We start from the raw sequence: 21,653 nt of genomic DNA on the forward strand, positions 1-21,653 counted from the left end.
GTTCGCTATGAAGAGGAGGTTCTTCCTTGACCTCATTTGAGGATGGAACTTTTAACCAAAATGGTGTCACCCCGACACGCCAACGTAAGTGACCACAGAAGGATCAAAGTCCTATAAAAAGAGAGAAGATAGTGTAACACTTCATCCATCTCACAGCAGGCACAAGCTCATCCATCTCCAGTGAATCAAGAGAAACTACAATGGCTTCTGTGAGAACTTCCTCCATGGTGAGTCCTGCACTAACGTGCAATGCTCTTATTGATTTGGATCAGATGATACTTCTGGACCTTGGGCATGAAATTCTGGATTCTGACTATGGAGATCATGTAGAATAGGAAATGAAAGCTTTGGTATATACTTGTCATTGCATAGCATGTTCAAGAACTGGTACTCATCAGTTTGAAAGATGAGATTAAAACTGAAAGATAGCTATATTGGGGCTAAATTACGCAAAGAAGTGTCATATAATGCCGTGCGGTAAGAAAGAATGTTTATTGAAAATCTACTCTTCTGAGTACAAGTGATTTAATATAATTCTCCCACAGCATTTTTCTTTAATCCAAAATAAAATGGATCACAATCTTTGAGGATTTAATTACTTGTGGCAATAACTTTTCTTTCCATTATCCTATTATTATACTACAGTCTTGGTTCACCAAACCCATTTATTATCAACAGATACAGTATAATTGTGGTTTAGAGTAAATGGTTTTTATATTCTTAAAATATCTCTTTTGAAGTGTAATTTGATTATAGAATCAATATATGTAAATTTAGAAAACTGTAAAATATACCTAAGAAAACATAAGGAAAATCCAGTTTTTGGTTGGATGTTTGCCAATGGTACTAACAGCATTTCTAATACGAATACTGATACCACCTGGATTTTCTATGGCCCTTTCTTAAGGGCACATTTGCCTTCACATAGGGTTTCACACAATGATAAGACAGAGCACAACGGTGCAGGGAGACATTTCCCCCTAAAAATCAAGGTCAATATTATCCCAATGACCTGGCAGTGATGCATGTACTGACAGTATGATGACTTGTCATTTTTACTAAAATTAGCGCCAGCCAATAAATAATGTGCCTTTCCTAATTTAAAAGATGAATGTTTAGAACTGGTAAAAACTCTGTGGTCTTAATATTATTTTAGTCACCTAGCCAGGTTTTTATTTAACTGATCTGAAAATTTAGAATAGATTGGCCTGCCCTAACCGGTTTGGCTAAGTGGATAGAGCATCAGCCTGCGGACTCAAGGGTCCCAGGTTCGATTCCCCTCAAGGGCATGTACCTTGGTTGCGGGCACATCCCCAGTAGGAGGTGTGCAGGAGGCAGCTGATCGATGTTTCTCTCTCATCGATGTTTCTAACTCTCTACCTCTCTCCCTTCCTCTCTGTAAAAAATCAATAAAATATATTTAAAAAAAGAATAGATTGGCCTGGAATATAGTATGTTGTCTATGATTAGCAATACAATTGTTATCACAATTTGTTAACAAAAGCCATTTACTAATTCAATCTCCCACCTCTCTCTCTCCTTTCCCATTCAGTTCCAGTCACTGCTACTGCTGCTGAGTCTGGTGGCTATAGTGAAGGCAGCAATAGTAATTCCACGAAATCCAAAATGCCCAAATACTGAGGACAAGAACTTCCCTCAGAGCGTGAGAGTCAACCTAAACATCCGTAATCAGAATGCAACTTCTAGAAGCCCCTCAGATTACTACAAACGGTCCACCTCACCTTGGAATCTCCAGTACGTAAAGGCCCTAGATAAAACCTGTTTTCTTCTACATTTTATGCATCAGACTGCCAGTTAAATCACTTTGAGGGAAAATTTTACTCACTCAGAATCATCAGTCAAACCTGGAAGGGCCATTGTGCAAAACAATGGTTCTCAAACTTTCATTCTACAAACTTATTTGCTAGAGCACAAGACAACCCCACCCCCAATACCCATCCTATTAGATTTCGTTGTCACTGACACCAAAAACTCACCCCAATTTGTGTTGTCTACATTTTAATATTTATGATACCCCAAGTCTATTTTTTATTTAATCTTAGGGATTAATGCTTGAATTCTCTTTCTTTACAAGGGCCTCCATTGAGAAGATTTCTTGTAAATTACTAGTAATTAATGGGTATTTTTATGCACTTTTTTGTCTTATTAGAACTTGGAAAATATAGCTTGAATCTCAGTGGAGGAAGAAGTATCATCTTGGGTACTGCCACCCCTTTTTAGGTTAGATAGCCTTGGTCTACATCCCAACAGATCTATATTTGATGTGTCCTTAGTACATCTAGTATTTAGACCCCCATGAAGAATTAAATTTAAAAACATATTCTGATAATTTGATTTTATGCAAATAAGCCTCAATTATGTGGCACCTACAGATTCACCTGACTGTGGAGTTTTTTCTCCTCTTCCAATTACTAAGAATAGTTTAAGTACATCAATTAAAATTCAAAGCAGCCAGCTTGGTATGGCTTAGTTGTTCAGGGTGGACCATGAACCAAGAGGTCACTGATTTGATTCCTTGTCAGGGCACATGTAGGGGTTTCAGGCTCGATCCCCAGTAGGGGGTGTGTAGGAGGCAGCCAATTGATGTTTCTTTCTCATTAATGTTTTTATCTCTTTATCTCTCTCCCTTCCTCTATCTCTAAAATCAATAAAAACCTATTTTAAAAAATAAATTTAAAAAAATCAGAGGAAGTCATTAACTCAGCTGGAGGAGAGAGGGAATTAAGGGTTATAGAGTGGCTTAAACTTTTGTTTCTAGCCCTTCTAATCAGCTCTGGGCTCTGTTCCAGGAATGTGTTGTCAGATAAAAGTTTGATGCATTCCATGTTCAAACTTCATTAAGTCAGATTAACAACTATTTTATTCCTAGATGATTCCCTTAGTCTTTATCCATCTATCCAATGTACCCTAATAAAAGTATCCTCATGTCAAACTTAAGTCCCTTCTATAATCTCAGTCATCTTTGTTCATTTTTCAAAGAGATTTGAAGATCATTGCCTTTTCTCCATATTTCACGTGCTTAAAAATCCACCCCTGGTTTTCCTGAAACTACTTCTTTTTCAGACTAACAGCCCTTAGAGAATTTGCAATGACTATAGTTTGTCACCCTCTGAATTTGTCTTCCTTCAATTATTCCTGTTTGATTTCCTTCCTGCTTTACCAGGAATTCACTTTCTTCCTGGCTTTTGTCTCTCCCTGTAGCCGCAATGAGGACCCTGAGAGATATCCCTCTGTGATCTGGGAGGCAAAGTGCCGCCACTTGTTCTGCGTCAATCCTGAAGGGAAGATCGACCACCACCTGAACTCCGTCCCCATCCAGCAGGAGATCCTGGTCTTGCGCAGGGAGCCTCGGCACTGCCCCCACTCCTTCCGGCTGGAGAAGATACTCGTGACTGTGGGCTGCACCTGTGTCACCCCCATTGTCAACCACGTGGCTTAAGAGTTTCCAGTCTGATCCCAGCTCTCTGAATCTGTTAGGCTTTCTGGGGAGTAGACCTAGCCCCATTTCTGACCAACTCACTAGGGTTCTTAAATGAGTTCATTCAACTGAAATTTCATAGGTAACATTTGGGTTCAGAGATTGACTCTGAATCATCTTTCCTTCTCCCCAAGAAGGAAGGTTTAAACTGAGTACAATTTTGCTTCTTACTTGCTTTTCTAAGGGCTTTAAGTTATTTATGTATTTAAAAGGCCCTGAGACAATTTTGGGGTGTAAGATTCTATTTTAATGAGTTACAGGCCTCATTTTATTTTATTTTTTTTAAGAAGACAGTATTCCAGACTTGGGAATTTTATTATTTAAAAGGTAAAACCTATATTTATATGGCTATTTATGGATCTATTTATGTTTGTTAAGTCTTTAGAGAAAGGTGAAATAGTGTGATTGTTCTGCCTAGAAAAATCCTAAACAGAAATAAATGGCAGGTGAAAATTTCTGAGTTTGTACTACATATAGATACAGGATTTTCTCCTCTTTGTTTCTTAGGAGTGCATAACATGGCTGGGGGGAAAAAGATTATACCTAATTTCATATTTATTAATTTAATTTTTTAAATTGTTGAGGTTTCACAAGAGACAGCAAGTCTAATTCTCTGCTCTGTTAAACCCTTATAATAAAACCAATTTGTAATAATAAAGTTTGGGAAGAAAATTTGTTTTCTTATTCTTTCTCATTAAAAGTACTTTGACCAGCTCTTCCGTATTTGAAAAAGAATGCAAATTTGAGAGCAAAACAAAGTATGCCTTTGAGTAACAATACCCTGGACCCAAACAAGTCTAAGTTCTCAGTTTTACATGCCTTCGAGACATTAAGGGACCAGCCTCTCATAGTATTAACCAATGCTGCGAACACAAGCATTCCAAAATGAATTAAGCAAATAAAATGATGGCCCTGGGAAAATGGCATGTTGTTATTAAAAATCATACAGGAAAAAGAAGGAACCCTCCTAAAAATGGGCCCTGAGGTTTGGCAGGAAGGGGAAAGTTCTGGGAGAAGACATAGTATTCAGACTAGAATAGTCAGTCTCTCCTCAAACTCAGGCTTCTTTTGAAGATAAATGCCAACCAGAGATCTAGATTCTTCTCTTCCTCTGACCACATCCCTAGGATGACCGCTCCTTTTCTGGGCCTCTGTTCCAATGCATCCCAGGACACAGAGAAGAGCCATTGAGGCAAAACAAACTTGAAGTATGAGAAAAGTTCAGTCCAAGTAAAATAAAAACTGAATCACATTCAATTCCAGACTAGTTTCAAGTTTTGAGTCAACCATTTTTTCCATGCTGTGGCCCAACATGCTGTCTTGCCCTACTTCTCAGGCCCCTGGAAGTCCTCAGGCTGGTTCCACAGGCTCCCTGATTCTTTGAGCAACCACCTTCTGCACATGTTCATTCTCCTGCATGCTCCAGCCTCACTCAGAGGCTATGACTTTTCTCTGCTTCTTCTCCAATTCCAAACCCAGGGTCCACTTCTCCAGCCGCTCTGCTTTCATTGTCATTTGTGTGCTTTCATCTTGATTCTCATGATAATCTCCTGTCACAGTCTTTCAACAAGAGTTTCATAGGCAGTTTCTCACAGCCTCCATGCTTCAAAACCTCTCCCTAAAATCCTGCCACTCAGTTCCCAATTTTCCCTGAGGGGTGGTGGTGGTGAAAATAAAAATTGGGTTTTGTTTTGAGATGGGGGGCAAAAGAGGGCATATATATCCATAGTTCTGAATCATTACTTCCCACTAAATTGTATATCTGGGAATTTTGTGGTGGGAAGAGACCGTTGCCTTCCATGTCTCCCCTCCTTTTATATGCACTGTTTTTATTCTATCTTTATTTTCCCTAGTCAGCACCATTATCCACCAGGCATCTATGCTAGATATCTCTGAGGCATCCCTGACTCTTCCCTCTTTCTCTTCCTCACTCCTAACACCTACACATCCCCAAACTCATTAATTTTCACTCCCTGAAAGTTCTCAAATTAACCCCCTCCCTGTCCAAGTTTGGGACTTCATCTTTTCTCATTTCTCTCCTCAGTTACAGCGACAGGGTGCTACCAGTAGTACACTTAGCATGCATTTTACCTAGGTACAGAGCATGAACAATCTATTAGAGACAGGCAGGATATAAGAGAGTAGGGAGATTGTGAAAAAATATTCTAAATATTTTGAGAAAGTTGGAGCAGTGAAACACTGAAATGCCTGTTTTTCATTCTGGCTCCTTAGTTCTGGGGATTTAGATATTTTCATGTTTAAAAAAAATTGAGATATAATTGACATATACATTATATTAGTTTTAGGCATATAACATGATTTTATATATGTATCCTATATAATAAAAGTGTAATATGCAAATTGACCGAACAGCTGAACAGCAGGACAACCATCCGGACGACCATCTGGGACCACACTATAACACCCACTGGCACCAGGCCAGCCAAGGTGGGTGGGATGCGATTGGTTGGGGACCCGGCCATCGCCCAATGATCACCCTGCAGAGGGAGACCCAGGCCACTGTCCAGTGGGCTGCGGCGGGTGGGCGGGGCCTCCCTCTTCGAGGGAAGCCCAGGTCCCAAGTGCCAGTGGCCAGAGGGAAGGAAGGCCTACTCTTGCATGAATTTGGTGCATCGGGCCTCTAATATATTATAAAATGATTAGCACAATAAATTTCATTAACATCCATTACCACACATAATTATAACTTTCTTTTCTTATGATGAGAACTTTTAAGATAGACTCTCTTAGCAACTTTCAAATATTCAATTGTTAACTATCATCGCCATGCTGTACCTTACATCCCCAGGACTTTTTGTAGTGAAACCTCAGTTCTCGACCAAGTTGTTCCCAGAAAAAATGTCTCTGTTTTTAAACAAAATGTCAGTTCTTTACCTGACAACCCTTTCAGCATGACAAAAAGTGTCTCTCAGGCCACAAAGGAGAAAATGCAAGTCAGTTTACCGCTAAACCTCACATCATATACATCTCAGGAAATCCTGCTGTGAAGATTTTCAGGTTTTGGGGGGGTTTATTTTTGTTGCTGGTAAAATGAACAATTAGCACAATTTTAAAATATAAAGAGGCCATCAAGAGTACTGATGTTGCTAAGGGTTTGAAAGAAAGGATGATCACAGACAAATGAAGAAGTAGAAAAACTGTTGTTGATTTGGATGAATGAAAAGCAGTTAGCCAGGGACAGCATTTTGGAGGCAATGATGTTATAAAAAAGCGAAGATGCTGCATACTGACCTCCTGAAAGACTTCTCCTGAAATGAGTGCTGAAAGTAATTCATTTAAGGCTAGTGGGGAGTGGGTCAATAAATTTAAGAAAAGAAATGTTTGTTTATAGATTAAACCTCTCACAAAGCTCCAAACCACATTAGGGACTTGGCCTATGCTTCTTGTTTACCTGGAATTTCCTCTCCCGTCTCCCCATTTCTCATTTCCCTTAAATGAGTGTAAATACCCCTGGAGAGCAGTAACAAGCTCAGTGGGTGACTGTGGTGCATTCTGTCTGACAACCACAGACAGAGCTCTTGGAGAGGACTAACTTGAGATGTTCTCCTGGAATGCAGATGAAGAGTAGCAAAGAAATAAATGGATGGTAAGTATAAGCTGATAATAGATATAAAAGATAGGGAGCAGAGATGAAATATGTGGAAGACAGAAAATTCAAATAAGAAACCTGAATACATTCAAGGGATACAATAAAGTTGTAATAGGAAAAGGAAAAAAAGATTCCTGGTTTGGGAAAATTATATTTTGTAAGTGAATGTGAAAACTAGGTTTAGACCAAACTAATTTTAAAAGACCATATTTAAATAAATTGACCCTTTTATAACAATAAAGAAAATATAAGGAAAACATGTTTTCCTCCCAGAAGGAAAACATAAAACACTAAATCAGGAACCAAAATTATACTGATGTAAGACTTTTCCACCAGAAAGTTAAAAAAAAAAAAAGGCACTGAAGAGAAAGTACAGGTCAGACACCACCTGCTCAAGCAAATCATCTTGACCAACAATTTGACATTTGTTAAGTTGCATTGAGTTGTGCACTTAGGGGTTGCACATTTCCTTGTATGTATGTAATGGCTCAACACAAATTTTGCTTAAGAGAAAACAGCAATGTTTAACACATGTAGGTTCTCAATATTTGTTGAATGAAACAATAAATGATTCACCAAAAATTCCCTGTCCCATAACATTCTGTAAAGTCAACAGAAAGACTTTCCCAAGCATGTGAGAAAGGAGAAAATGCTATGTGGGCACCATTCTTTGTAAAAACAATATTCAGAGATATACTTTAGCTGACTGAGAAATGAATCAAAGCTGAGAATTCAATACTGGGCACCTTATTCCTTATACACCAATATTTACCTTATTTCCTGGAACTTCTGTGAGAATTGAAACTTGGTATACATGGAACTATGTTTAAATAATGACTATAAATGCCTTTTAAATAAACACAAAAACTGCTCTAGCTGGTTTGGCTCAGTGGATAGAGCATTGGCCTGAAGACTAAAGGGTCTCGTGTTTAATTCCTGGTCAAGGGCACGTACCTCAGTTGCAGGTTCAGCAACCAATCGATTTGTCTCTCTCACATTGATGTTTCTCTCTCACCCCTACCCCCTTCCACTCTCTAAAAGTCAATGAAAAAAATATCCTCAGGTGATGATTAATAAAAAAAATAAAGAAATAAAGAAATGCAAAAACTAAAAGAAATTGTGAAAAAAGGAGATATCAAAAAATGAGCCAATAATACCATAATAATCAGCATTGAGAGAATGAACATCCAAAATTAGATGATCTAGCTAATCATCATTATGTATACATGCAATCCAAGATTCAATGAGCCAACTAGAAAGACACAAAATTCCTCAGCTTTATTAAAGTAAAGTCAAAGTTGTCACTCTATTCTTGGCTTTGATAAGTAGATAATTAAAAGGTCACCTAATTTGGTAAACAGGCTAAAATTTAAAGGTAAATATCAATAGATGTAAAACAAAATATAAGCCTGTTAAGACTCTGCAAAAGATAAAAGACAAACCAGTTCAGGTTAAGATAAAAGGAGTAGGTACACAGTGCTGTCCTACTCCCATGATCACCCCAAAATTATGACTAAATTAAAAAACAATCAACCTGGAGAACCATTTGAAGAGTACCTGAACAGAAGTCCTATAAATAATGATATAAAGAAGAAACCACCACAAGACTAGAGGAGGGCCAGAGACGTGAAACAGGCTGGCCCCACACCCACATGTGGTGGCTGAGAATCCAAAGGGATATCTCAGCTGTGTAGGACCGCCAGGAGAGTGACGGGGTCTCAGCCCCACACCAGGCTCCCCACCACAGAGCACCAGTGCCAGGAAGAAGAGCCACCATAACATCTGGCTGTGAAAATCAGCGGGGATTCGGTGTACCTGGGTGAAATGGAAGGCGTCTGGAAACCCAGGCACCCTCTTTAAGGGCCCACACACAGGCTCACTACCTCACAGGCATTCACCCTGGGCTCCAGCAGAAGGACAGCAGTTTGAGGGGCACCAGAGACATACAGGGAGAAACTGAGTTGTATGACTTCAGGGTGAGGGCCAGAGAAACAGCTGCCATTGTCTCTGGGTCGAGAACCCCTCAACCCCCAACAAAGCAGACAGGCAGGCACCCTCTTTGCTGGGTTGAGGCCTCCCTCCACACAGCCAAATCTGAATCAGCATTAGCCTGGTGAACACCACTACACCAGTAGCCCCACCGTGGCAAATCCCTGAGACCCCCCGCAGCCAACTCACATATTGCCCAAGGCTCTTGTAGTGGCTACGACTTAGGGGTACCCAGCAGGCAGTGGCAGGCCTCTGGGTGCCCTCTTGCTGAACAGTCCCTGGCCAAATGCGGGGCTTCTCCACACTCTTCCAGACCTAGCACAGCAGCTACCAATCGCCAATCACTTTGTAGCTCTTACCAGGTAGTAAAGGACAGTCACGGGAAGCAGCAGAGAGTCCCAAACAAGATGAACCCAAAGAGGCTCACACCAAGACATGTCACAGTAAAAATGTCAAAAGTTAAAGATAAAAAAGGGAGTGGGCAAAGGAGAGATCAGGTTATTCACAAAATGCAACTTTAAAGTAGAAGACAAGGCAAAAATACATGATTTATGAAAATAAAAGTAATGATTTAAACAGAGGTAACAATATTATCCTTAATTTTCATACATGAGCATCATATAACTAGAAAACCCAAGAGAATCATCTAAAATATTATTGGAATTTCTCTAAGAGGACAGGAGAGTAGTTGAATTCAAGATAACATTTTAATATTCCTGAACATCCAGCAATGAGCTTGAAAATATAATGAAAAGGCCACAAACAATTTAAAATAAAAGTCACTCAATAATTCCAAAATTAACATGTAAAAATCTATATAAAAATGACAAAATAGCCAATAAAAAAGAAAAGTGAAAATATAAAAATATCAACTGTTCCTAAGGAGCTCATAGCATTAATGTAATTACAGTAATAATTTCAGTAAAAGGTGTGTTTTTTTCTTTTAAACCTGGCAAAGTTAATTTAAAATTTAACAAGAAGAACAAATGTGTAAGAAGGACTAAAGTAATTTTGAAGAGAGTTGAGGGGAAGTTGCTTTGCTAGGTATTAAAATTTATTTGCAAATGGCCATAATTCAACAGTGTGATATTTCCACAAGAATGAAAAATAAATGAAACCTAACAGAGTAACCTGAGACAGACATGTGTATGCTTATGTGTATGCATATGTGTGCATGTATAAAAAATTAATAATAAAATTAATAAAGGTAGTAAAATAAAAAGACAAAGAGAGAATCTTAAAAGAGCAAGAGAAAGGTAGTTAGTTACCTACAAGGGAGCTCCTATAAAACTGTCAGCTGATTTCTCAATAGCAACTTTACAGGCCAGAAGGAAATGGCACGAAATATTTAAAGTGATGAAAAGTAAGGACCTACAACTAACATTACTCTACCCAGCAAGGCTATCATTTAGAATTGAGGAAAGATAAAGATAAAGATAAGAAAATGTTAAAGGAATTCATCACCACAAATCAGTATTATAAGAAATTTTAAAGGGACTTCTTTAAGAAGTATAAGGGGGGAAATAACCTAAGTATGAATAATAAAGTGGCAATAATTACTTACCTTTCAATAATCACCTTAAATGTAAATGGATTCAACACTCCAATAAAAAGAAAATGGATAAGAAAATAAGACTCGTACATATGCTGTACACTTTAGATCAAAAGACACACACAGACTGAAAGTAAAGAGATGGAAAAATATATTTTATGCAAATGGAGAAAAATGGTGGGGTAGCAATACTTATATCAGACAAAAAAAAACAACCTCTGAAACAAAGGCTATAAGAGACAATATAATGTCTTTATAATGGTAAAAGGATCAATCCAACAAGAAGATATAATCCTTGTAAACATTTATGGACCCAACATAGGGGCACCTAAACAGATAAAGCAAATATTGGTGGACCTAAAGGGAGAGATTGACAGTAATGCAGTCATAAAAGGAGACTTTAACACCTTATTGATATCAATGGATAGATCTTCCAGACAGAAAATCAGCAAGGAAACAGTAGCCTTAAATGATACATTAGACCAGATAAATTTATTTCATATTTTTGGAACATTTCATTCTAAAGCAGCAGGATATATATTGTTTTCAAGTATGCACGGAACCAACATTATTTATAACTCAATGCACAAGAGGCTTGGTGCACGAGATTCGTGCACTTGACTGGGTTCTCAGCCTGGCCTGCGCCCTCTCGCAGTCCAGGAGCCCTCAGGGAGCAGGGCTAAGCCGTCAGTCGGACATCCTTAGCGCTGCCTCGGAGGTGGGAGAGGCTCCCGCCGCCACCACTGCGCTGGCCAGCCATAAGCCCTGAGCCCAGCTTCTGGCTGAGCAGTGCTCCCCCGGTGTAGCTGCCCCCTGGTGGTCAGTGTGCGTCCTAGCGACCAGTTGTTCTGCCATTCCGTTGATTTGCAATATTACCCTTTTATTATATAGGATTGCCAAGATATGAAACAAACTATGTGCTCATCAATGGATCATATTTAACAAAGATGTGTTAAATATATACAATGGAATGTTACTTGGCCATAAAAAAGAATGAAATCTTACCATTTGGGACAACATGGATGGACCTAGAAGGTATAATGTAAGTGAAATAAGTCAGAGAAAGATAGATAGCATATGATTTTGCTTATATGTGGAATCCTAAGAACAAAATAAATGAACAAACAAAACAGAAATAGAATCACAGATACAGACAACAGAATGATCACCAGATAGAGGGGGTGGGGGGATGCTGTGTGAAAAAGGTAAAGAGATTAAGAAGTGAAAATTGGTAGTTACAAAATAGACATGGCAATGTAAAGTAAAGCCAGGAAAAATAGTCAATAATATTATAATAACTATGTATCTTGCCAGGTGGGAACTAGAACTATCAAGGGGATCACTTCATAAATTATATAAATGTCCAACCGTTATGCTATACACCTGAAACTAATATTAAATAATATAAAATATCAATTGTAATTAAAAAATAAAATTAAAATAAAATAAAAAAGACTAAATACTGATTCAAAAGCAAAATTCAAAAGCAAGAGAAATAGGAAATTATCAGAAAAAAACACATGCTGAGACACTATTATTTAATATTGTCTGTGCAGCAATGAAACAAATGTTGGAGAAGAAAACACAAAATCCTTATTTGTAGAGGGTAAATTACATACCAAGGGAAAAAAAAAACCAAATCAATAGGAAACCCATTAGCTGTAATAAGAATGCTCAGAAACTGGCCAGCTACACAATACATATTTTAAAAATAGATGTCCCATTTATTGGCAATTAGTCTAAAATAATAAAAAAAATTCTGAAGGAAAATAATTTCTGACACAAAACTTCAGCGTGAAGGTATGTTATGAAGGAAGAAAAAAAGACATTACCAGATATGCAAGACCTCAAATAATATGCCTCCCATGCAATCTTTCTCAAGAAACTATTTAAAGGTGTGCTCCATCAAAAAAGGAGAGTACACCAAGACACAGGAAGATATGGAGTATGGAAAAGAAGGAGTCACATGGGAAAGACACATTCCTGGCAGGATGTGAAAGGAGATCCCAGGATGACGGCTGTGCACCAGGGCTAGAGGGTGCACCTAGTCTAGGTTGGAGCCATATGATTCAAGAGACAGACACAGTGAAGATGGTTATCAGAAACATCTCCACTACCACTGAGCTCTCTTTTAATAATCAGGGCAGATTCTTACTTGTATTTGGCCTCTCTTGGCTATGAGCTAATGAATTTTCTCATCTCCTTGCCCTGCTTCCTGAATTCGTTTAAGAAACCCATTTCCAGAGTGTCTGTTTTGGCCTGCCTTTGAAAACTGGAAATTGGACATACCAGACTGAGAAACAAAAAATACAGAGCAGCTTATTCACCTTGACTATATTTCTGCAGGATATCAACAACTTGCAGTATCAGTTAAGGTAGGCTAAATAGCTGAAGAATAGATCCAAAATGCATAATGGCAGAACAGAAGTTTATTTTTCACTCACATGCTATAGATTGAATGAAACAAAAATTTAAATGAAGGAAAAAAAATTTAAACCTAATTCCTAGTGTGATAATATTTGGAAGTGGAAACTTTGGGAGGTGTTAAGGTCATGAGGGGAGCTCTCATGGGATTAACGCCCTTGTAAAAGAGGCCCCAGAGAGTTCACGTACCCTTTCTGCCATGTGAGGACACAGCAAGAAGGTAACTGCCTATGAACCAGGAACTAGTCCTCTGCCACACCTTGATCTTGGTCATCCCAAGATCCAGAGTTGTAAGAAACTTCTGTTGTTTATAAGCCACCTAGTCTCTGGTATCTATATATATAAAAGCCTAAGTGACCGAACAACTGAACGACCGAATGACCAGTCGACCAGTTGCTACGACGTGCAGACGCTCAATGCAGGAGCTGCCCCCTGGTGATCAGTGTGCTCCCACAGCCAACCTCCTGCTGCCGACCAACCTCCCACAGTCTCTCCAGCTGGCTGGCCCCAATCAGCCCTGATAGGGCCGGCTGGCCAACCTCCTGTGGCCCCTCCCCCCCGGGCCAACCTCCCGCAGCCCCGATCGGCCCCAATTGTCGGCCAGGGTGAGGGACCCTACCAATGCACAAATTCATGCACCAGGCCTCTAGTTCTATTATAACAGCCCAGACTAAAACATCACAAAACATTTCAAATAAGGTGTTCCTGGTCAGTGGGAATGTCTCCTCTATGTGGAGATTCAGGAAACTTGTCCCCTTTTCAACTCATATATGTAAGGGGTGCTAGGAAATGAGATCTCTGGATGAGTAGATGCATTGCAAATACAGATCTGCACCAGATTCTAGGGGCAGCCAGCCCCACCGCACACCTCTCAGGTTTCCCAGGTCTCACTCCTGCCCTCCCCAGGTGCACTTGCAAACTCTCAGGGAAGCTGAAAGCAGACTGTGACAGAGATAAAGGATTCAACTGGGCTCCTGGGGCCTCCCCAAGCAATTGGAGTGTTGCTCCTCCTTATCATCGAGGTTTGTGTTTACCACTTGGTTTCTCAAAACTAAGTAATATACCATTTAAGGGTACAAATGTAAGTGTGATACAACTATAGAGAAAAGCAAGAGGAGGATGAACACCGAAGTCAGGATAGTGGTCCCTTCTAGAGGGGAGGGAGGAGCACCAGGCTTAGAGTCCCAGCAGTGTTTCACTTCTTAACTTGGTAGCCCAGTTTGGGGTGTTTGGACTTTGTTTTAATTTAATTCTTTAAATTGTACACATACATTTTATTCATTCTTTTGCACATATGATACATTTCACAATTAAAAGTTTTTAAAAGATACAGGGGAAAAAACACAAAAGAAAAAAGTGATAGATCCACCTACAGAAAATTGTAAATCCTCTATATGTTAAAATATTTAACCAAAAGGCAAACAACTGAGAAAATATGTGTCACAAATACTGGAAGAGTCTAATACCTAGATTACTAACCTGAATACTAGACACAGTCCCACCTCCGGGCCTTTGCCTTTACTGTTCCGTCCACCTGCTACATTCTTCCACTGATAGATAGCCTCAGGAACTTCCCTCCCTTATTTGAGTCTTTGGGCAAGTGTCACCTTCTCAGTGAAGGCTTCTCTGACCACCCTGGTACTCCCTCTTCAACTTCCTTGATTTATTTTACTCCCTGGCATTCATCCCCTTCTCATATACTATTTCACTTACTTATTCTGCTTTTGTCTATATATCCTCACTAGAACGAAAGCTTCTTCTGGGTAGGAATTGGTCTGTGTTGTTCACTGCTCTATCCCCAGTACCTAGAACAATGTCTGGCACCTTGTAGGTGCTCAATAGACATTTGTTGACTGAATGAATATGAAAGGCTGATGTTAGTGATAAGACAAGCATTAAGAACATCTGCTCAAAGGACATAAGATATAAACTAACAGTGTAATAAGACATCAAAATGTCTTTGAAACACATGCAAAAATATTTACTATACTAATAAATTCATATTAAATAATTATCTACATTTGGCCTATCAAATTAGAAGTTTGCTTTTTTAACTATAATAGAAAGTGTTGGAAAGAATGTGCTAAATTGAGCAATTATTCACTGCTAATAAATATTAATGGGCACAATATTCTGACAATTTTATAATTTAATTCAAGAACCTTAAAAACATTCATGCTCTTTGGACTAGTAACTACACTTTCAGAAAGTTATCAGAGCCAAATAATGCAAAAGTATATAAACAAAACTCTGTGTACAAAACTATTACAGCTTATCATAAAATACTAGTGGCCCAGTGCATGAAATTCGTGGACATTAAAAGGGAATTAATTAGAGGAAATATTTTAATATTGCTATTTGCCCTTTATAATAGAAGTGTCAGATGAAAAAAAAAATTAGTAAAATGTGTATGAAAATCTTCCTCCTGTCAGAGTCTGGAGCACACCATGGGACCCAGAGTCAAGTCCCAGCCCACCCGTGTGCACCTCAATATTGCACGAGATCCAGACCCAGCCAGCCCCACCCCCATTGGGCTAGATCCAGACCTGGCCGGCCCCACCCCCGTCAAGCCCCGCCAGGTGGGGGATGCAGCCTCAGGTCCCCCAGCCCAACGTCAGGCAGGGGGCACAGCCTCAGGTCCCCGGTCAAGCCCCGCCGGGTAGGAGGCACAGCCTCAGGTCCCCTGGCGCACCCTCAGGTCCCCCGGCTTGGCACCAGGGCGGGGGTGCAGGCTGAGGTCCCCCACCCCGGCGCCAGGGCAAGGGGCATGGCCTCAGGTCCCCCAGCCCGGCTGGGGTTGGGGGGCGCGGCCTGAGGCCCCCTGTGAAGCCCCACCTGGCAGGGAGTGCAGCCTCAGGTCCCCCGTCCCGGCCCAGCGCCACGTAGCTTCAGGTCCCTACTGATCGCTCATTAAGGCTCGTTATGGGAACCCCGCCTCCACTGTGAGCGCAGCCATATTGTGTTATGGGAACCCTGCCTCCGCTGTGGGCACAGCCATCTTGTGACGGCATGACGGAGTGAGCATCAATTTGCATATTACCTCTTTATTATACAGGATTATGAAACCTTTTTAAATGCTTAAAATGTAGTAGAAATACTTAGGTAAAAATCAGATGAGGAAGATAAAACAATTAAACTTTTTGAAATAAGGCATTTCCAAATAGGAAGAAAGTACATAAAAATAGTAACAGGAATTACTTTGGGTCGTGGGGAGGGGATAATTTTAATGTTTTCTTTATAATTTCTGATTTTAAATGAACATCTATTTCATTTTAAATGGGTGCCTTTATGATTTGAAAATTGGCAGCTTTAAAAATAATGGTTGTTTGCAGTTCCAGATAGGAGGGGGTTTGGGGAGCTGTTTCAGAAAGGTGAAGGGATTAAGAAGTATAAATTGGTAGTTATAGAATAGTAATGGGGATATAGAGTACAGCATAGGAAATACAGTCAATAATATTATAAAAACTACACATGGTGTCAGATGGGTACTAGATTTATTGGGGTGATCACTTCTTAAGTGATATAAATGTCTAATCACTAGGTTGTATACCTGAAACTAATACAATATTATATATCAACTATAATATGAAAATTAAAAATTATTGAAAAAAACACAAACACAAACAAATGGTTGTTTGCTAATTTGAAAAAGTCAGATGAGGAAGATAAAATATATATATATATATATATTTTTACTGATTTCAGAGAGGAAGGGAGAGGGACAGAGAAACAGAAACATCAATGATGAGAGAGAATCATTGATCAGCTGCCTCCTGCATGCCCCCCACTGGGGATCAGCCCACAACCCTGGCATGTGCCCTGACCTGGAATTGAACCATGCCCTCCAGGTTCATAGGTCAATGCTCAACCACTGAGCATGCTGACCAGGCTATTTATATTTTTAATGAAGTATGTAATGAGTGGATAATATGAGGTTAAATGAAAATGGCTCTAAGAAAGAGCCAATATCTGAAAACCCGGAACCTGAGGCTAAAAGAAAAGTTCAGGCCACGATGGTTCTGGCTTATTGCACCCTCTTGTGGCAGCATGTACAAGCAGAGAAACAGTAAGGTAAGAATCCACTCAAGCTGGGAAAAACTACAAAATCTAGCAAATAATTCACTCTAAAACAAGGCTTCAAATTCAAACCATCAGAAAAAATATCTCACCCACAAAAAGAAATACTGAAATAAACATGCTTTCATCCTTATATTGTATCAGTACCCTAGGATTAAGACCTGCAGCCATATATTGTGTCTATACCAGCACAGGAGCCATTCATGATGAAGGGCTCAATTAGCCTACTTTGGGGCATAAATTATCCCAATGGATTATTTATCTTGATCAAGTCAGGTCATCACTGCCACATCTCCATCAATGGCATCTCTGGTAAAAAATAAATTCAACAGATTAAAAACAAGTGATGATGGCCATTTAGGCAGAGGTAGGGAAACAGGAGAAGACTGGTTTCAGAAGCTTTCAAATATCAAAATGTCACAAATTGAAATGCTAAGATAGTAATAATAGTTTTCCACCTCTCACACTGGGAAATACTTTAAAATATTACACACTCTTATCAAGGCTCTCCCCCGACCCAAAACATTTCCTGTCACCAACACTGTTGCCAAGTTCCAATGCTATTTCTCAGTCTTCATCTTAGTCCACCTATCAGCAACATTTGCTACATATGAACATTTTCTCCTCCTGTGTCTTTTTCTCCAGCTCCCATTCCAGGCTGATCTTCCTGCAACTAAGTTTTCTTCAGGTGTAAAAGCACTATGACTACAACATGAAGGACACGTGGAAAGATAAAGTAACACAGTCCCACATACATATGCCCCTTCTATGTGCCAGGCAAGTGCCAAGGTTGCTCCTTGAGTTCGCACATTTAGTTCTCACAGCTGCCCTTCCTCCATCTTCACTGTCAAGAAATTCGTCTTTGCTGTGGATACTTGAGTTATGGACCTAGCCAACCTTGCCCTCAGACTTTCACTTTAGGCTGCAGTTGAGCTCCTTATGGTGCTAGTCAGGTCTGAGCTAATTTCTCAGAAGGAAAGCAAAGCTCCCACTTTGAACCTAGTCCCACAAATCTAGGAAAATTCATACACCCCACATTCCTATGTCTTAGAAGCTTTCCTGCATTCCACCCTACCTTCAAATGTGGCTCATATTCTCACCTGTTAACCCGGGGCACTGGGCTGGACTTCCTGTTGGAAGGAACACCTGCATTCCTGGAGTATGTGTTGTCAGGTATCTTGGGCTCTGAAAGGTGCTCCAAGTGTCTACTAAGAAGCCCTGTTTGTAGGCCCACAGCTGGCCTGCCCTGGACAAAATTGTGAATGAGATGAAATCTGGTTTCCCCTCGGTCTGTTCATGATCCGTTTCCCCAGCTGCTTTAGAATAGGCTCCAACTGCAGTTCCCTGTGCGGACTGTGACCGCATTTCCAAAGGGAAAATACATCAAGACATGAGGTCTCAAAATGGATCTGTGTGCCACTTCTGTGTGGAAAAAGAACTTGGGATGAAGAAGTGTAAACTTCAATGTGTTGACATTTTCAGGATAGATTTCATGATTTGGGGAGCAATGGGAAGAATATTTAAAATTCAAACTGAGACAAATGGAGGCTCTTTCTATGTTCAAAAGTATCCACTTGTTTCCCTCTCCTCAACAAATCTATTTTCTCTCTATCCTTTTCTGAGCAGCCTTCTAAGAGGAGTTCCTAACCCATACTGAAATAGGAGTGATACACATTGTGTGGACACTCCATGCACGTTTTATTTCATCTCCCTACTAACGCAAAAGGATTGGGCAAATGGTGGGACCAGGCTGCGCAGCAAGTGCAGCAAAGAAGCCTTTCTCACTCACCAAAATCCAGAGGCAGCAGAGCATCCGATTACAAGCATGGACTTGCTTTTGACAGCTCTGCTCGGCACCTGGCCTCAGCTTTAGTAATTGTCACTTCAATCAATTTTTTGGATGTCCCTACACCTTGATTTTACATCTGGGAAATGAGGATAATAATGGAAACAACCTGCATGCTTGTTCCGAGTGTTAAATGAGATCGTGCTCACTATGCTATTAGCACAGTGATAGTGCCTGCGTGTAGGAAAGCTTCAATAAACTTGTGTTTGTTATTGTGCTTGTTGTTTTTATCTGCTAGGCAACTGGCTGTACTATGTATAAACATGGCCAAGAGGAAATCCTGAGTCACTACTCAGCCACCACTAACATCATGGTGGATGGAGTAGGAGCAGAGAGAGGACCAAACTAAGAGAGAGCCGAGTCATCATGGGCCGCCTACGTTTGGTCTTGTTACCGGGGAGGGTTTTCCTCTTTTGCTGCAAAGGCCTCTCCGCCCTTCTGCTTGGATTCAGATGGATAAATGAATGGCATTCTCAGCATGAAGGAAGATATACTTTTCCTGAGAGAGAGAATAAGTAATGGCAGTAGAAATGTGAGAGGGGGATAAATTTGAGAAATATTAAGGATAAAATCAATAAGACTTGATGGGGAAGTAATGGGGGAAGTAAACAGAAGTGGAGAAAAGCAAGGATGGCTTCCATATTTCAGACTTGGTTAATAGGATAGATGGCAATGTCCTTCAGTATGGTAAGAAATGGAAGAAAGAAAAATACAGTGGACTCTTGATTCTCTAATTCGTTTTGGAAGACTATTCAAGAAGCAATTTGTTTGAAAACTGAATCATTTTTTCCCATTAGAAATAATGTAAATTGAATTAATCCGTTCCAGACCCTTCCCCAAGGATTCCCTGTTTTAACCTTTCTTATATATGGTATATGTCTAATGTACTGTTTAATCTATAAATAAACACCTCTTTTCTTAAATTTATCAAACCATCCTGTACTAGCTTTACACTAATTTTTCATGTATCACTGCCTCCAAAATGCTATCACCTGCTAACTGCTTTTTGTTTATCCAATCAACAACAGTTTTTCTACCTATTCAATTGCCTGTGATTGTTTTGTGAGCACTTTTCAGACCCTTAGCAACATGATCACTCTTTTTTTTAAATGAGCTGTGTGTTGCTCATTTTTTTAAATAAATATTTTTTATTGATTTCAGAGAGGAAGAGAGAGTGAAAGATAGAAACATCAATGACAGGAGAGAGTCATTGATTGGCTGCCTCCTGAACGCCCCCTACTGGGGACTGAGTCTGCAACCCAGGCATGTGCCCTTGACCGGAATCTAACCAGGGACCCTTCAGTCTGCAGGCAAACGCTCTATCCACTGAGCCAAACCAGCTAGGGCAACCATTAGCACTCTTGATGACCTATCTGTTTTTAAAATTGTGCTAATCCTCCATTTCACCAGCAACGAAAGACTCTCTCCTTTGTTGGTTGCCTGAGAGACAGTTTTTGTTATGTTGAAGTATCAGCATGAAAGGGTTGTTAGGTCAAAAACTGAAGTTTTGGTCAATAACTGAATTGTTCCAGATGGGAGACGTGGGAGAAACGAGGTGTGACTATATTAGATTAGTGGCCAATGAGAGTGGTGAATTAACTTTGAGCATATTGAATTTCAGGTATCTGTAGGACATCACATGGAGATGTTCAGTGGAAAAAGGAGAAGTGAGCTCAGCAAAGATATGAATTTGGGGAAATTGTAGAGCAAAGCCCCTCAGGCAAAAGCAGGTGAGATCCAAAACACAGCATGGGTTATGTGTGTGATTATCAGAAGCCATTATCACTGGTGTCTCCTAAAGAAAAGTTGCAGCATGAAAGGATCCAGCAGCTGAAGGTTGAACCTTACAGAACACTCACTGATGTCTAAGGAGCAGGAAGAAGAGTTCATGAAGGAGTCTAAGAAAGAGCAGCCCCAGAGTACAAAGGAAAATCGGAAGGGGAAGCCAACAAAATAAAGAACTAAAAGTTGAGGAAGTGGTCAACAGAATCAAATGCCAAAATGCCAATCAAATGCCAAATGTCAAGGAAGTGTGACCTGAAACTGAGCTTCAAATGGACATGCTTCTCTGGAGTGGTGGAGGCAAAATCAGATTAGAATAAATTGAGGAGTTAATGGAAGGGGAGGAAGTGGAAGACACAAGAAAAGGCTCTTTTCAAAGTAGCTTTGAAGGTGATAGGGTAATTGCCATGGGAACCTGTGATTTGTTTGTAGCTTTATTTGTTTTTTGAGTGTTTTTTTAAAGACTAAAAAAGTTTGAGCATAATAAACAGAGAAAAAAATGGACAGAGGATGAAAACAGAGGAGAGAGTTCAAGAGAATAATGTTCCTCAGGCAAAGGCAGATAAAACCTAAAGCACAGAAAGATGGACCTCTTCTGCTATTGAGAGGAGCCATGGATGGCTGAGATGGAGGTATGTTTGTGCCTGCCATGCTTACTGAAAGATACATCTGTTCTTGCCCTAGCCGGTTTGTCTCAGTAGATAGAGCATCGGCCTTCGGACTGAAGGGTCCCAGGTTCGATTCCAGCCAAGGGTACATGCCCGGGTTGTGGGCTTGATCCCTAGTAGGGGCCGAGCAGGAGGCAGCCGATCAATGATTCTCTCTCATCATTGATGTTTCTATCTCTCTCTCCCTCTCCCTTCCTCTCTCAAAT

At 40.0% G+C, this 21,653-nt stretch overlaps 1 protein-coding gene across 2 annotated transcripts; it reads left to right on the forward strand.

Annotated features, from left to right (window-relative positions):
- The first annotated feature begins 200 nt into the window (after positions 1-200).
- IL17A (interleukin 17A) lies at positions 201-3,460 on the forward strand. 2 transcript variants are annotated; one of them, XM_006093226.1, is made up of 3 exons: positions 201-227; positions 1,553-1,755; positions 3,223-3,460. In XM_006093226.1, the coding sequence occupies exons 1-3, from the start codon at positions 201-203 to the stop codon at positions 3,458-3,460; spliced, it is 468 nt and encodes a 155-aa protein (XP_006093288.1). The 2 variants fall into 2 exon arrangements, with proteins under 2 accessions (XP_006093288.1, XP_014315106.1); XM_014459620.1 differs by having other exon boundaries at positions 1,559-1,755.
- Positions 3,461-21,653: the final 18,193 nt, after the last annotated feature.

This window comes from Myotis lucifugus, unplaced genomic scaffold (genome assembly GCF_000147115.1).
Source record: "Myotis lucifugus unplaced genomic scaffold, Myoluc2.0 scaffold_111, whole genome shotgun sequence".
In the NCBI taxonomy this organism is placed as follows: Eukaryota; Metazoa; Chordata; class Mammalia; order Chiroptera; family Vespertilionidae; genus Myotis; species Myotis lucifugus.

Excerpts from the sequence above, each read along its gene's own strand:
- IL17A (XM_006093226.1), top strand. The coding sequence starts at position 201 with ATGGCTTCTGTGAGAACTTCCTCCATG. Across the intron at positions 228-1,552 it reads CTGTGAGAACTTCCTCCATG|TTCCAGTCACTGCTACTGCT; the intron begins GTGAGTCCTGCA and ends TTTCCCATTCAG. Across the intron at positions 1,756-3,222 it reads ACCTCACCTTGGAATCTCCA|CCGCAATGAGGACCCTGAGA; the intron begins GTACGTAAAGGC and ends CTCTCCCTGTAG.